This window comes from Elgaria multicarinata, chromosome 4 (genome assembly GCF_023053635.1).
Source record: "Elgaria multicarinata webbii isolate HBS135686 ecotype San Diego chromosome 4, rElgMul1.1.pri, whole genome shotgun sequence".
NCBI classification, from domain to species: Eukaryota; Metazoa; Chordata; class Lepidosauria; order Squamata; family Anguidae; genus Elgaria; species Elgaria multicarinata.
In genome coordinates, this window is record NC_086174.1 from 48,265,144 (window position 1) to 48,280,005 (window position 14,862).

General features: G+C 45.9%; 1 protein-coding gene across 1 annotated transcript in view; it reads right to left on the minus strand.

Annotated features, from left to right (window-relative positions):
- LOC134398161 (spectrin beta chain, non-erythrocytic 5-like) overlaps nucleotides 1-14,862 on the minus strand; it is a 36,750-nt gene that overhangs the window by 48 nt on the left and 21,840 nt on the right. The window contains exons 10-19 of the mRNA XM_063125407.1: nucleotides 14,042-14,157; nucleotides 12,242-12,365; nucleotides 10,660-10,760; nucleotides 9,566-9,644; nucleotides 7,066-7,203; nucleotides 5,688-5,944; nucleotides 4,893-5,016; nucleotides 3,025-3,255; nucleotides 1,309-1,464; nucleotides 15-62 (exon numbers count right to left, since the gene is read on the minus strand). Coding sequence (XP_062981477.1) covers nucleotides 15-62; nucleotides 1,309-1,464; nucleotides 3,025-3,255; nucleotides 4,893-5,016; nucleotides 5,688-5,944; nucleotides 7,066-7,203; nucleotides 9,566-9,644; nucleotides 10,660-10,760; nucleotides 12,242-12,365; nucleotides 14,042-14,157 — 1,374 coding nt within the window. The remainder of the gene's footprint in view (nucleotides 1-14; nucleotides 63-1,308; nucleotides 1,465-3,024; nucleotides 3,256-4,892; nucleotides 5,017-5,687; nucleotides 5,945-7,065; nucleotides 7,204-9,565; nucleotides 9,645-10,659; nucleotides 10,761-12,241; nucleotides 12,366-14,041; nucleotides 14,158-14,862) is intronic.

Here is a 14,862-nt window from a genome sequence, read left to right on the forward strand (position 1 = left end):
TCCAGCTGAGTGACTGCTCTCTCCAGCTCCTCCATATCCCCTTCCAGCTTAGACATATCGCTCTATGGAGCACAAGACAACAGAAATCAGACTGGGGAAAAAGCTTTCAAAGGGCATAACCGAGGCTCCTTCCCAAGAGTAAATGTTTGCCCCTGTTCAGAAACAAGCGGGGTACTCTCTGCTGGTTTTAGGAGAGAGTACCTCCTAAAACACACAACAGGGCAGTTTCATCAAGCATCAGATCTATGCCGACCCATTTAACAAAGCGAGAGGTCAGAATCAATGGTCAAACTTAAAGCTGCATAATAATTTCCCATCTATTATGTGCAACAGTGCCTAGGTAGAAGGACAGACTTTCATCCCACAGTTCCCCAAGCAAATACAGCTTGTACCTGGCAGTGATCTTGAACAGTAGGTCCTGGCATCTCTATGCACCCAGTTTTTCAGCCTTACATCTGTGCAACATGACTAGAGATGATGGAGGAATCTGTCTGGGGGTGGGGGTGAAGCTCAGCCCCCAGGACTTCGACTTGCTTTCCTGTGAGCTGGTCTGACATGATCTGCATGGAGTCGGGCCAGTTTGCAGGTTTCTGTTTTGTTTTTTTATTTGTGTAAAAAACTATTTGCACAAATTTCACCTGCAATTTATGCAAATTTCAGATGTAATTTGTGCAAATTATGCAAACTGCAGCTGAAATTTTTGTAATTTGTGCAAAGTGCAACCAAAATTTATGCAAATTGCTTTTTACACACACACCAAAAAGTTCCTAGATTTTGGGAAGAAACCCACGGCTTGGCTCACAAACGCAAGCCAAGTTGCAGGCGTCCCAGTAATCCAGCAAGCCCCAAAGGGGACAGGTTTCTCAGTGATGAACAACCCTAAATATGACCAGCGCTTATTCTTGGATCATATCGAATCGTTGCCTGCCATTGGCAACTCGTATAATTCCCTCATCTGCTTCCTACAAACAACCAAGAACTCCCACTTTAAGAACCCCATAAGTGTCAGAATAGGAGATTCTGACTTCAGACACTCACTTTCCCTGAGGATGTGGCCTGACAGACCGTCTTGAGCAAGTTTGGGGCTGTGCACCAAGACCAATCTGATGCTAAAAGCCCAAGGCATACCTCTTGGGACTAGCTCAAGACCCAGCTGGCCTACAAGCCACCCAGGCATTAAAGAGGGGAAAGTCAACTTGTCGTGTGCAGATAAGGCTAAAGAGATGAAACTGGAGAGGACCTAAGCACACACTGAATCACTCCTCATCACTGCCAGGAGTCAGAGTCAAAGCCCCCTTCTGATCTCACCTCCATCTCATTCTGCCGTTTCAGCAGGCCCTGCAGCTCCAGCAGACCTCTCTCGCTCTTCACTGCTGCAAAGCTTTTCTCTGCCTGGAGGAGGTCCTGTGCCAGGGTCTCTGCCCTGTCCCTCAGAGCCTTCATCTGTGACGTGACCCAGGCCAGCTGAGAATAGGAAAAAATAAATGCTTCAGAGTGGTCCAGTGGGCCCCTGGGCCTCTGGGACGAGTGAGATCTACACCACTTCCAAAGTCTGACCCCTCATTTGTTTAGATTGAACCTCAGCCCTCCACCTCTCACCTAAGAGTACTCTTGGTCCAAGCTAATTCCGTCAAGATTTCTGCCTCAGGATACTCCCAACATTTTTATCATTATTATTTATTTATTTATTTATTTAGCACCATCAATGTACATGGTGCTGTACAGAGTAAAACAGTAAATAGCAAGACCCTGCCGCATAGGCTTACATTCTAATAAAACCATAATAAAACAATAAGGAGGGGAAGAGAAAGCAAACAGGCACAGGATAGGGTAAACAGGCATTGGGTAGGGTAAAACTAACAGTATAACAGTACTACTTTTTGTACTTTTTGTACTATTCATACCAGTGGAGGCTGGTAGCTCTAATGTCAGTGAATCTGCTCTAGGTTTCAGTCAGAACTCTAAAGGAGCTACTCAAGGTGCTTAGAATTCTGAAGGTTCTGACTGAAACCCAGAGTGGATTCCCTGGCCCACTGACATCGGAGCCACCAGCCTCCACTGTTCTGCCATAATAATAATAATAATAATAATAATAATAATAATAATAATAATAATAATTATTTCTTACCCGCCTCTCCCTCTGGATCGAGGCAGGGAACAATATTTAATACAAAAATACCATATAAATCAAATGCATAAAACTGATTTAAACCATATAAAACCAATACAATAATCGGACATCTTAAAATTCATCTGGGTATTAATTAATTAATTAATTAAAACATTTGTATCCCACCCTATATCACTAGGATCTCAGGGCAGCATTCAGATAAAATTATACAACAATATAAAACAATAAATATACACAGCTAAAAACAAATTAAACCATTAATCAAGCTAAAACCGGCATAGAATTTAAAAGCAGTAAAACCAATCAAAACAGTTAAAACAATGTGCAAGCTTGGTGAATTTAGCCATCAAAGGCTTTGTTAAAAAGCCATGTCTACTTGGCACCGGAATAAAGTCAGCGTTGGAGCCAGTCGGGCCTCCAAGGGGAGGGCCTGTCGGAACAGACTAGTCTTTATAGCTGCCTTAACCTCAGAGAGAATATTAAGTTGACAAATCCCTGCTGGCAAGCCATGCCTTAATTTGCACCTTTATTGCAGGTTCTTTAGCGTGCAAGTTAGGGAAACCCTGCTGGGTATCCAGATATACTGGGAACGGCTGCTAGTCATCCCACCTGCCACCCCACTAAAGACCTTTCAAGGTCTCACCCCATGCGGCGGGAAGTACTGGGACAAACCAAACCAAACCAAAACTGCTAAGCGCTGCAGCGGAGTAGCACTGATGCAGACACACCCTGAGCAGGCAGTCATTCCATCTCTATGAAACAGGAGCCAACCCTGTTACTCAACTTCTTGCTCCAATACTAGGAGCCCCATTGGGGCATGTGTGTGTGTGTGAAAGGGTTTTCCACTCTAACCACTAGGGAAGAGTGCTTTCCCAGCACGACACGTCTCTTACCCTAGTTTCCTCGCCATCGCTCAGTGCCTGCACGAAGCCCTCCAGGTGCTTTGTCTTGGTCACTGCCTCCATGGCCCGCTCCCGTTCCTTCACCACATCGTTCAGCATCTCTACTGCTTCTTGCAGCTCCTCCAGCGGCCTGCTCATGTCCTCGCTGCTCAGCTGTTGTTGCGCACTTGGGGTTAGGAGGAGGTGCAAAGACTCTTGGGAACTGAGCCGGTTAGGTACTGCCTAAAGCAAAACACGTCTAGAAATCATATTGGTACAAATCTACATAGACCACCCTATTCGTTCTTGGGAGGAAATGACCTTTATTCCATTTTACTGGGGAAGAATTTGACACCAAAAGAAAGGATTTGCAAAACCCACCCAAACATCATCATCTGCTCTTCTACAAAACGTACCCAGAGCATGTCCAGCATAATCATAACACCATGCAATATAATCATAAAAGTATAACAACAAATTTCTAAAAGCAATAACGAAGAATTATAAAACAGGCAGCAATAGAGCTAGACATGGCACATTTAAAAGCTCGCTGAAATAGAACTGTATTCAATTTCTAGCAAAGGAGACACAAAGAGGCCAAAGACGGGTGTTGTTTTGGGAGGGCATTCCAGAGTTACTGCACCATCATGGAAAAGGCTGTCCCTCATGCTTACTCACCAGATATCCTAAAAAAGTGCCAAAAGCAAAGGCTTCTGGCATTTATCTTAATTCCTGGATAGGTCTATACAGAAGGCTAATTTTTACCATATCTTTGAAGGCCAAGATTGTTGCCAATGGGACACTTTAAGAAGACGTTCCTATGTGCAGCAGTGGTTCTTATAATTTCTACTATTGTGGCCAATTCACCAACAGTGTCAACACTTGCAATCTGTGGCATTATAGTCATGCTTCCACAGTTGCAGGTGGCCAGAGCTAGAACAGTGGCAGAACTGAGCTGTAAAAGGTCACTACCATCCACGGTAGTTTGGATGTCAGACCCATCTTGAAACCAGGTGAACCCCAAACGGTGGATAACACAAACTGTGCCTTCGTCGCCAAACTGTCCACTTAGAGACAATGCTGTACAAGTGACTACAGGAAAAGCAGGCTCCGTCTGAGCTAGAAGATGAATACCAAGCAAGGACAGAAGTCTGTTGTTATGTCCATTAAGCTGAGAAAAGATGGCTAAAACTAGCTAGAATCATACACACCAGGGGAGTAACTCTAAACTGAGATGTGCCAGGCTCTCCCATTGCCCGAACAAATTTATTTATTTATTTATTTATTTATTACATTTTTATACCGTCCAATAGCCGAAGCTCTCTGGGCGGTTCACAACAAAACCTGGCTATTAAGAGTAAGATCCCTTGCTCCATATATTTCAACTTTGACAGGAGGGAATTCAAACTGCATTTCCTCCCTGGCTCCCCATTCTTTGCTTCTATGACCCATCCTTTTTCTCCTTCTGTCATGATACTCGAACCCAACGGGGTCACATTCCATGAAACTGATTGGTGGGAGATAAGGACAGATAAAAGAAAGTACTTCTTCACACAGCACATAGTTAAACTATGCAATTTGCTACCAAAACGTGTAGTGTTGGCCACCAGTTTGGATGGCTTCAAAAGGGGGATGGATACATTCATGGAGGATAAAACTATCAATGGCTACTAGTCCTGAGTTCTAAGGGCTACATCTAGTATCAGGGGCAGTAAGCCTATATACATCAGTTGCTAGGGAACATGGGTGGGAGGGTGATGTTGCACTTGTGGGTTTTCCGTGGACCGCTGGTTGGTCACTGTCCGAAGAGAGCACTGGACTAGATGGACCCTTGGTTTGATACAACATGACTCTTCTGATGTTCTGATGTTCCTTCTCACCTGCGTTGGGTTCTTCTGATTCAGCATCTCTTCCAGCTGCACATTCTGCAAGAACTCCATTAAAATCAGGGAATCGCGCATGTCTGATGCTTGGTGCCGGAGGGCCTCCTGCACACTGACCAGCCTGGCAGGAAAAAACCAGGGCATCTAGTTAGAGAGGTCTATCCCTGAGCCCAGGAGAAATGCACTCAGCTGACTCAAAGCTGCTAGCGATGGGAGATACATCTACTCCAGCAGCCTTCCCCAACTTGGTGCCCTCCAGATGTTTTGGACTTCAACTCCCATCAGCCCTAGCCAGCATGGCCAATGGTCAGGAATGCTGGGAGTTGTAATTCAAAGCAAGGGGAAGGCTGTACTACAGCAACCAGGGATTCCTGGTTAAAACTGCTCTGGCTCTCTGCTTCAACTTCTCTTACTTGGCTGCCTGCACCCATCCCTTCCAGATCACACCTCCCCAAAGAAGCCAGTGTGGTGTAGTGGCTAGAGTGTCGGACTGGGAGTTGGGAGATCCGGGTTCTAGTCCCCACTCATCCATGGAAACCCACTGGGTGACTTTGGGCCAGTCATAGACTCTCAGCCCAACCCCCCTTCACAGGGTTGTTGTTCTGAGGATAAAGTGGAGAGGAGGAGGAGGAGGATTATGTATGCCGCCTTGGGTTCCTTAAGAGGAAAAAAGGCAGGATATAAGTGCAATAAATGCAAATGCAAACGTGGTCTCCTTTTCCACCTCCTGCAGGGTCCAGCCTCTTGTCACCTTCCTGGGCAGAAAGCGCCCCTTTGGTCTTGAGAACTCACTTTTCCTTCACTCGTTCCATCTTCCTCTGAACCATTGCACCGGCTGCGTGTTCTGAGGAGGACTCCATCCGCATTTCCTCCTGCAATGCTCGAAGCTTAACCTTCCATGCCCCAGTCTGGTTCTCCAGGGTGCCAATCTTCTGCAGGTCCCCGCGGAGGTCGTCAAGGCTCTTTGTTGCTCTTGGCTCGGAGAGCAAGCCTACCACCGTTCCTAGCCAACACTCAGCCTCTTCTAGCTCCCCGACCAGCCGCAGAGCCTGCAAACAGAAAGGAGCAGCAGAAGCAAGACAGTTCTGCATGGTCGGAGCATGACAGGCAGCACCAGAGGCCTGCGCTGGCAATGGCAGCGGCTGTGTGGAAGGAAAACAACTGAGCACCTCAGCCAAAAGGATGGTCAGTTTTCGAACTGTGGGAGGAAATGGAACTCTAGACCAGAAACAAGCTGATCCAGATGCTTGTAAGACTTTTCAGAGCAAGGCAGGCGAGATGGCAGGTGAGCAAACGAACGGACTGGAAAGCAAGTTGTCTCGGGAACAGAAGTCACAGGTAATGAGGTGCAGGTCTTAGAATCATTGGGGCCTTTTGACTTTGCTGCAGTTACGTTACCCAAAACACAAGGCACCCTGTTTCACAGGGGTGGCGCCAAGGGTAGGCGAGTTTGGGCAATTGCTGAGGGCCTTCACCCCAGCGGGGGCCCAACAGCCCCCTGAACTTGTTCCTCCTCTTCACCACGGCAACCTGCTTGTTTACCTGCCTCTCGCTCTGGTCCAAACAACGGCGGTGAGATGGAGGAGCAGGAGATGCCATGGCCTGCTTGCTCCTTGGCTCCCTGCCTGTCCAGCATACCAGTGGGGGACATGGCAAGGGAGAGGATGAGGAGCATCCTTTGTAACATTTGTAGTCAAATTTGTCTCAACTTATGACATGGTGCACTTCACTGCCTCCACTCCATGCCAATGGCTTCTGCCAGTTGGAATGGGGGAAATAAAACCCAAATAATATTAATAAGTAAAGTTAGAAGATAACGAGAGAAAGAATAGGAAGAATGACGATAAAAAACCTCCTCTAGATGATCTATTTGTTATTTATTCACAAAAAAATCCCCAGACAAGGTTACCACAGTGGCGGTCTCTAGGAACTGAGGAGAGTGAGGTGGGAACTCCTTTAGTCATGCGCAATTCGGGGTGGGGGAGGGGTTCCCGCTCAAAACGCCTCAGCTGTAGAAGTTTCTGCCCCTGCGCCATATATGTGTGATGCACAGAGACCACGGAGAAGAACATACAGTGTCATGAAATCACAACAAGAGGGACGTGAGACTAGATGGTACAAAGAGGAAGGGAAGAGCGAGACACCGCTTCCAGTGGCCCCTGCTACTTACTGTGTCAATCTCCCGGAGGGCTGCCCCATTCTCTTGGTGCCTTCTTTTCAATTCTGCCCATAGCTCCTCCAGCTCCTCCAGGGCATCTTCCATTTGTGGACTCCACCTGTGGTCGGTACGCAACAACTGCTGTAGTTCCTAAGGGGCAGGTAAAATATACCTGCGTTATTAAGGCACCTGAATTTCACATAGGCTCTGTATGAGACCATCCTGTCCAGTACTGTCTACAGAGCTGCCTTCTCCAACTCCGTGCCTTTCAGATGAGCTGGACTACTGCCCCCATCAAGCACACATCATCTGTGTGGGGATGATGGATGTTGTAGTCCACAGTGGCCTACAATAATTGAGCAGCTCTCCAAGGTCTTGGGCAGAGATCTCCCCCCGCATTCTTCTTACTCAAGACTGAACCCGGACAAAGCTCTTGCTCCTTCAGTTCCCTTCTCTAGATATATCCTAGGACTAAAATTATCATTAATGTGGAGCTGCCTTTCCCCAATATTAATGGGCTGATCACTTAAAAGATATTCACAAAGTGGTTTCGGCAGCCCAGGCCGGAAGTGGAAGCAGCCCTGCTGATTGGGCCTCTCTCACTCTCATCTCCTTCCTCCTTCCAACCATACGCAATAGTCCTCCCAAGTGAGCTTGGCCAACGCAAAAGCACTTTAATTCTACCAACCTGCTCAAATACTTGAATGTCTCAATCTCAAAATTTCTATCATCAAGCCAAGAGCTACAAATAACTTCACTGCAATGTTTTACTTTTGACTTCTGGTTATTTTGAGGCAGTAGAACAGCCAGCCACACGGGCCAATGCAAAGCTTTTACTTGGGATTTAGACGCCGGGTGAAGACCTTTTTATTCTCCCAGCAATTTAACAGTCTATAAATAAATTTTAACTTGGTGTTTTAAATTTGTAATTTTGCATTGCTGCGGTTTTTATCTGGTTGAGCTTTTATATTGTATTTTATAGTATGGTTTTATACTGTTGTTTTATACTTTGAACGTTTTTAATTTTTGTGAACCGCCCAGAGAGCTCCGGCTATTGGGCGGTATAGAAATGTAATTAATAAATAAAAATAATAAAAATAAAATTTCTGGCCCAGCAGCACCAGAATACCAGGCTCCTGCAGCTACAGTGAACGGCCAGCCTGCTTCTCATAAGGATGGAAAACCTCCCTCCTACCATGGACCTTCCCCATCTGGCCATCAGAGGCTCCCTGCCAGGCCCCTCCCCCTCCTTAGGCCCCACCCCTCTCTGCAGGGAGTCCTCACAGTCAAGCAGGGCTGGAAACCTTTTTGGTTTCAGGGAGTGGATCGTCCCCATGGGAGCAATCCAGCAAGCTGGATGATGTCACCCACAGCTCCGCCCCAGACATCAAACCCCTTCTTCTCTCTGACACCCATATTAGCTTTCCCCATGCAGAGCAAGTCATGTTTTAAATTTCTTCCAATTTTGATAATGGCGGTGGTGATTATAATAATAATAATTCAGGTTCTTATCCGCCTTGAATGGCTATGAGAAAATGCAGGGCAAAAAAATGTTTTAAAACAAAAATAGATCAGGGGGCAAAAGTAGATGCGATGACGGCAGTTGTATGTGCTTAAAAACTGAACCATCCTACTTGCACAGAAATAGAGAGTCAGAGGCCCAATTTTAAAAGTATTTAAAACTTTTAAAACCCTTTTAAAAGAATTTTAAAAGTTTAAGTTAAAAATAATAATTCACAGCCTTTCACCCCACGTGCTTCTGCCCAGCCAGGATCACTTTCAGTATCAGAGCTCAGCTGAGGAGAGAAATTCCTCAGCAGCTTAGAGGTTCTCCATCCCTGAGGTAAGCCATAGGTTGAGAGGAGGCCTGCACTTGTTTAGTCTTGCAACCAGACCCCTGGCGAGTCTTCCTGTGCGATGGGAGCAGTTCAGGATTTCACACACGTGGAATTTTGTGTAAAGTGCTTTGAGAGGCCTTTGCCTGAAAAGTGGTAGATAAACAATCATACAAAACCTGCTAGTATCGTATCTAGTATGGACCCAACTAAAGCCTGCTCTGCACATGCAGCAGAGTAAAGTGGAAATGAGGTGGCAGACTTGTGAGATGGTTGAATTTACAGTCTAATATTAGACTGTAAGAGTGTGGGTGAAGTGGGGTGGAAATCACATTTTTGAAAACTTCCTTATGGAAATGTTTTCCCCCTGTAAGAGAAAAGCTCCTACAGCAGGGAGAAAGCATGGATGCAGGGTTTATAATTCAGAAGTGCTATCCTCCACTGGCATTCTGAAGTGGTATAGTCCAGTCTACCATCTCAGGATTCTACCAACTCATCCTGCTCAACTCATATGGATCAGGCCTGCTACTCATGCCAGGGCCCGTTCTTCTTCATCCAGGTGGCAGCCCACAGGCAGCCTAAGGAAAGCTAGCAATGCCACGACAGGAAGGGAATCCATGCAGGCTGCAGCGTGAGAGAGACCTGGGAATTCCACGAAGCTTGCTGAGTGACATTACCCCATCAGTAACCTGGCAGAAGTTCTGAGGCTGGAGTGGGTCCTTCAAAGCATTTGCTTGCCTGAGAAGCTTCCTCCTCCTGCAAGAAACAAGAGAATTCGGGTGAGGTCATACACTCCATTTCACCCTCTGGTTACTGCTACATCAAGTACACATGTGTGAAACAGCCAATACATATTAAAACCAGAGAGAGCACATTCATATTATTTGAGATCACCTTGAAGTGCAACACACTGTAATGGAAATTGTTCAACATTCTATATTGCAGCCTTCCCTAATCTAGTGCCCTCCAGATGTGGTGGACTATATCTCCCATAATCCTCAGCCAGCATGTGTTAGACTGCATCTCCCACAATCCTCAGCCAGCATGGCTGAGGATTGTAGGAGTTGTAGTCCAACACATCTGGAGGGCACCAGGTTAGGGAAGGCTGTTCGATACTAACAGAGAACTCCTTCTCCAAACATGGATTCTTATATAGCCAAAAGGGTACCATCCACACAGAAGAGGGAGGTATTGGCAGATTTGGGGAACCCCAAAGTTTGCAGAAGTATACTTCTTTAAAAAAAAAGGAGAAAACAACTAGGGGTGGGTGGGGGGAGAAACCAGTCCTATGAAGACTGCACATGCTCAGTGCCTATGGAGTACTGACTGCCAAAAAATGGGGAACTAGGGGGAAGAGTGAATGTAATAGAATATCCTGAAAAGGGCATGGCTGGCTAGCACCCTGAACAAGAGTACACTCCACATTGCAGCATTTTGTTGCAGGCCCCACTTGTGTTCAGCTAGAAGCCATTGAGCAATGGAGCTCAACCTCATGGCTCCACTGTTTCTCTAGATGGCACTCCTAGAAGGTATCCGCTGGGATCTGGGCTTGGTGCCAATACCACCAAGACCCCCTGGGTTGATCTACTTACAAGGAGCAGCCCCTTTGCAGGGAGCCTGAAAGAGATTCTCGCCCACAAGGACCTGTTGCTAAGCAACAAGGCAGATCCCAGCAAGCACCCTCTCTGGACATTCCCACCGCCCCCCGGTTTTCTCACCACTTCCCACACAGTTTTGTTTCCCCAGTGCTCTTCTCCTAGGATACCAATACCTCCTGGCGTCGCTGGTGATGGCCTCCCTTCCTGGGGAACTTGAGTTGCCCTCCTGGCCTCTCACACGCTCTGCCATGCTTTCCAGGATGTGTGTTCGTACCTAGGATAAAAAAGAGAGCCACTGCTCAGAATCCTGTCATGGAGTGAGATGAGGTTTCCCAGGACTCTGGGCAGGACTGCCTCTGTTGTGGCCCAAATGTCATGGAATCCATTTCCAGCAATCTGCTTTGAGCCAACTCTACTGACAGTCCACAGAAGCTCAATGCCAACTACTTCACGGCCACGGGCATTCTGTACACTCCCCAGGTTCTCTCTGGTAGGAGAAAGGTGTGGGAAGGGAAGGAGGTTGTCCTTCATCCTCCGATTTGTCTTCTCTTCTCTACCCTCCCTTTGCTAGCTGTAATGTTCTTGTGTTGGGACTATGGCAGGGCAAAAAACCCTGGGCTGGCATGGTCCAGTCCGGGAGACTGGGGAAAGCAATTGGGCCATTGCTCAGCAAACACCTGTGCTCTTCTCGACAGCTTCTCGATAATTCAAAAGCAGTACAGGGAAAACAAGGAATACCCCTGCCCCCATTTCCTCACCAGGAAGGGGAAAAAAGCAATCATGTGCTTTTTGCATCAAGTCTTGGGTCTTTTTGCTCCACCAACTTATTAGCAGAAAACTGCAGCAACAGAAGTCCTAGATGCTAGTTCTACCCCAACAAGGGAACGCCAGTGTGGCCATTTGAGATTTGATTGATTGCATTTCTATACTGCCCATTTGCCAAAGCTTGCTGGGTGGTTCACAACAAAACTTAAAACCATCAAATACAATAACATAGCAATGCATAATATAAAAACCATAGGTTTAAAACAGAATAAAACCAAAGGAAAGCCAAGATAAAAACCAGGAGTGGTGCAAAAAACTTTAAAAGCAATAACGTAGATTTTTAAAACTGAAGGACTCAAAAGCCATGGAAGATTAAAAAAAAAGTCTTCACCTGGTGCCAAACAATCACAACACAAGCGCCAAGCAAGGATCTCTAGGGAGGTCATTCCACAACTGAGGTGCCATCATTGAAAAGGCCCTCTCCTTAGTAGCCACTTGCCTCACCTTATTCAGTAGGATGTCTGGAGAAGAACCTCTGAAGATGAGCTTAGGGTCTGGGCAGGTATATATGGAAGGGGACAGTCCTTTCAGGTAAACTGACCACAAGCCATTTAGGACCTTCTAGGTTAATACCAGCACTTTGAATTGGGCCTGGAAATGAACAGGCAACCAGTGCAGTTCACTGGCATACTATGATGAAATCAGCCAGTTCTTGTTACCAGTCTCGCTGCCCTATTTTGGACAAAATGAAGTTTCTGGACCATTTTCAAAGGCTGCATATAAAGCATTGCAGTAATCCAAACTTGAGATCAACAGGAAAAATTACTCTGTCATCATGGATTGACTTATGGATTCTACTTTTTCTTCAGGGGTGGGTTAACCATGAGTTGTGCCTTGCCAAGGGGGATGGGGGACCCAGATTTAATTAGACTGATGATCTGAGTGCAATACTCAGAATTGCTGGAAGAGGGTTCTAAACACTTTGCTTACCCCCCATGTTGGGTTTTCTCCAGTCTTGCTCCCTGCATTGTTCGTAGTGGTGGTCATTGCCTGCTCAGGACTTGGGGAATCCATCAATCTACTTGTCAAAGCCAGCGGTGGGGGCTTCTCACTCCTAAGAGACGGGAGAGTGAAGGGAAAAAAATAAAGGAGAAAAATGATTAGGATGGAGAATGGGCAAAGGAACAAAGAAAAACAAAAATACAAATCATCGCCTGACTATCTTGGCTCTTGAATCAACTTTGTGAATTATTATTTCTTTCTTTGAAGTGTTGGTTATCCTGTTCTTGAGCCAAAAAAAAGCCCCTGAGAGCTGCTTAGAAAGATCAATAACACAGCCCTTGCCATCAAGCTTACAATCTAAAAGACATGACAAAAAAAGGAAAGGGGATTCAGAGGGAGAAAGAAAAAAGCACATTCAAGCACTAGTTCTTAGTGAAGAGGAGCTCAGCACCCAGTGGTAATTATGGGGCGGAGAGCCTCAGGCTTATCATTTATTTATTTATTTATTTATTTTATTACATACCGCCCCATAGCCGAAGTCTCTGGACTTTTTACAAATATACAAAAATTTAAAAACCACCAATAGTACAAAAAACCAGCCCTTCTCCTTGTTCCTATCAGCTCCTGACTTCTATTTCTGTTTTATCCAAGACAAATCCAAGGTTTGTCTTGGATAAAGCAGCACAACTGAAGCAACTGGGGAGGTTTCTGAGTCACTAGCTTGGCCTTGTAGCTGGAGTCAGGCTTCAGGGTCCACATCAACTTTGGGCTGAGAGCTTTCTTAAGCCATGCACAGTGATGAAGACTGTTAAGTGCTGATGCTAACATTTATTTATTATTATCATTTATAAACTGCCTTATTTGCTGAAAAGCCATCACGGCAGTGTACAACAACTTAAACGGATAAAACTTTGCAGCAATAAACACAAGAACATTAAAATCAGCAAAACATTAAAAACTGCACACTTTAAAAGGCTACGTTAAAATGACGTGTCTTTAAACCCTTTCTAAAGGTCAAGGGGGGCAATCGTAGTTCTTGAGGGAGTACAATCCATAGTTTGGGGGCTACACAAGAGAAAGCCCTTTCACACATACCAAACAGATGGGTCTCTGTAGGTAGTAGGTACTATTAGTACCTACTACTCAGGCAGGTTCATAGCGAGGCAGGCAGTCCCTTAGATGACCGTTTAGAGCTTTAAAGGTTATGGCCCAAACTGGAATTGAGCCCCCAAAACAGTAGGTAACCAGTGCTGATCTTTCAGGATGGGTATAATATACCGCGCACTGGTGAGCAGCTGAACCTCCTTTCACTTCCCAGGCAGGTTTGGTCTGATTGGCATAGAGGGAAAGAAGCTACTCTTTACACCCACACATATATAATGCAGAATAATAGAAAAAAAATCAACAAATGCAAGTTTTTTACAAGGCCTAAAACCTCAGAAAGATTATGACAAACAATTAGCATATCTTGTTCCAAAAGACTCAAGTATAGAAAGCATGGGCATTTAAACAACATTTTAAACCAAGGTTGCTAATTTTTCTTAATACTCTTGGTGCTTGGTGCTTTAGTAGCAGCCTGACATATAGAAAGGTAGGAAATGAGGCTTTTTGAACACAGCAAAAGCTTCATCTGTTTCATTTCTGCATGCCACCCCTCTGATGCAGGCACAGTAAAAACAAGTAGGTAACCTTACCTAACCAATCTAGTAACCCCAAGAGGACTCTTCTTGGGAACATTTGAGAGACAGAAAGAGAGAGAAGAAGCAGAAGAAGGCATTGCACAAATACCTCAACAGCTGCTGGAGCTGGGCCCAGCAATCCTTGACATCTTGGTGCTTGAGAGAAACTCGTGCCACCAGGCTGGGATGGAGGCTTGTGAGCTGAGACATGGTCACATCCAGCATCTGGAGTAGCACAAAAGGCGCACCGTGAGCGACCAGGAGGACACCTCTCACTTAGACTAGGCCTGCACCACTTGATCCGCCACACCAAATAGCTTAATGCAGTGGTAAACAGTTTTGGGGGGCCATGGGCACATTTGTAATTTGAAAAACTGTCCTGGACACGACCACAAAATGACTGCCATAGGAGGCGGGGTAAAGGACAAATAACATCCCCAAAGGCTGAGTCAAAGGCAGAGGTGGAATATGAGCTCCAACATACTAAACAATTCCTTTAAACCCACAGCCTTCAGCACCAACAGAAACCTATGTAACAGCAATCTCACCTCCCATTAACAAATTATATTAATTTTAAAAGAAAAAAGGGGGAAGGGTAGATCACTTTGGTGGCTGCCAAGAAAGGTGTCCAGGGGTGCACTGGAGCCTGTGGGCATCAAGGTGCCTTCCCCTGGCTTAATGGGTAATTCATTGTACATGCCTGTCTTAAGACCCTTTCCAAATGAAAGTGCTGGGTTAATCCTTCAGGAGCAAGTGCATGTCGATAAGGGGCCCAACATCCCTCTGTGTGATCGATCCACAGAAACTGGGAGCTTCTGCTGGAGACCAGCTTCCTCCAACATCCCAGTATGAGCACCTGACGCTGGATATGAGCACTCCAGCAGCTGAGGGGAAGGAGAGGCACCAGATGCTGGCACTTTAACTGGCGTC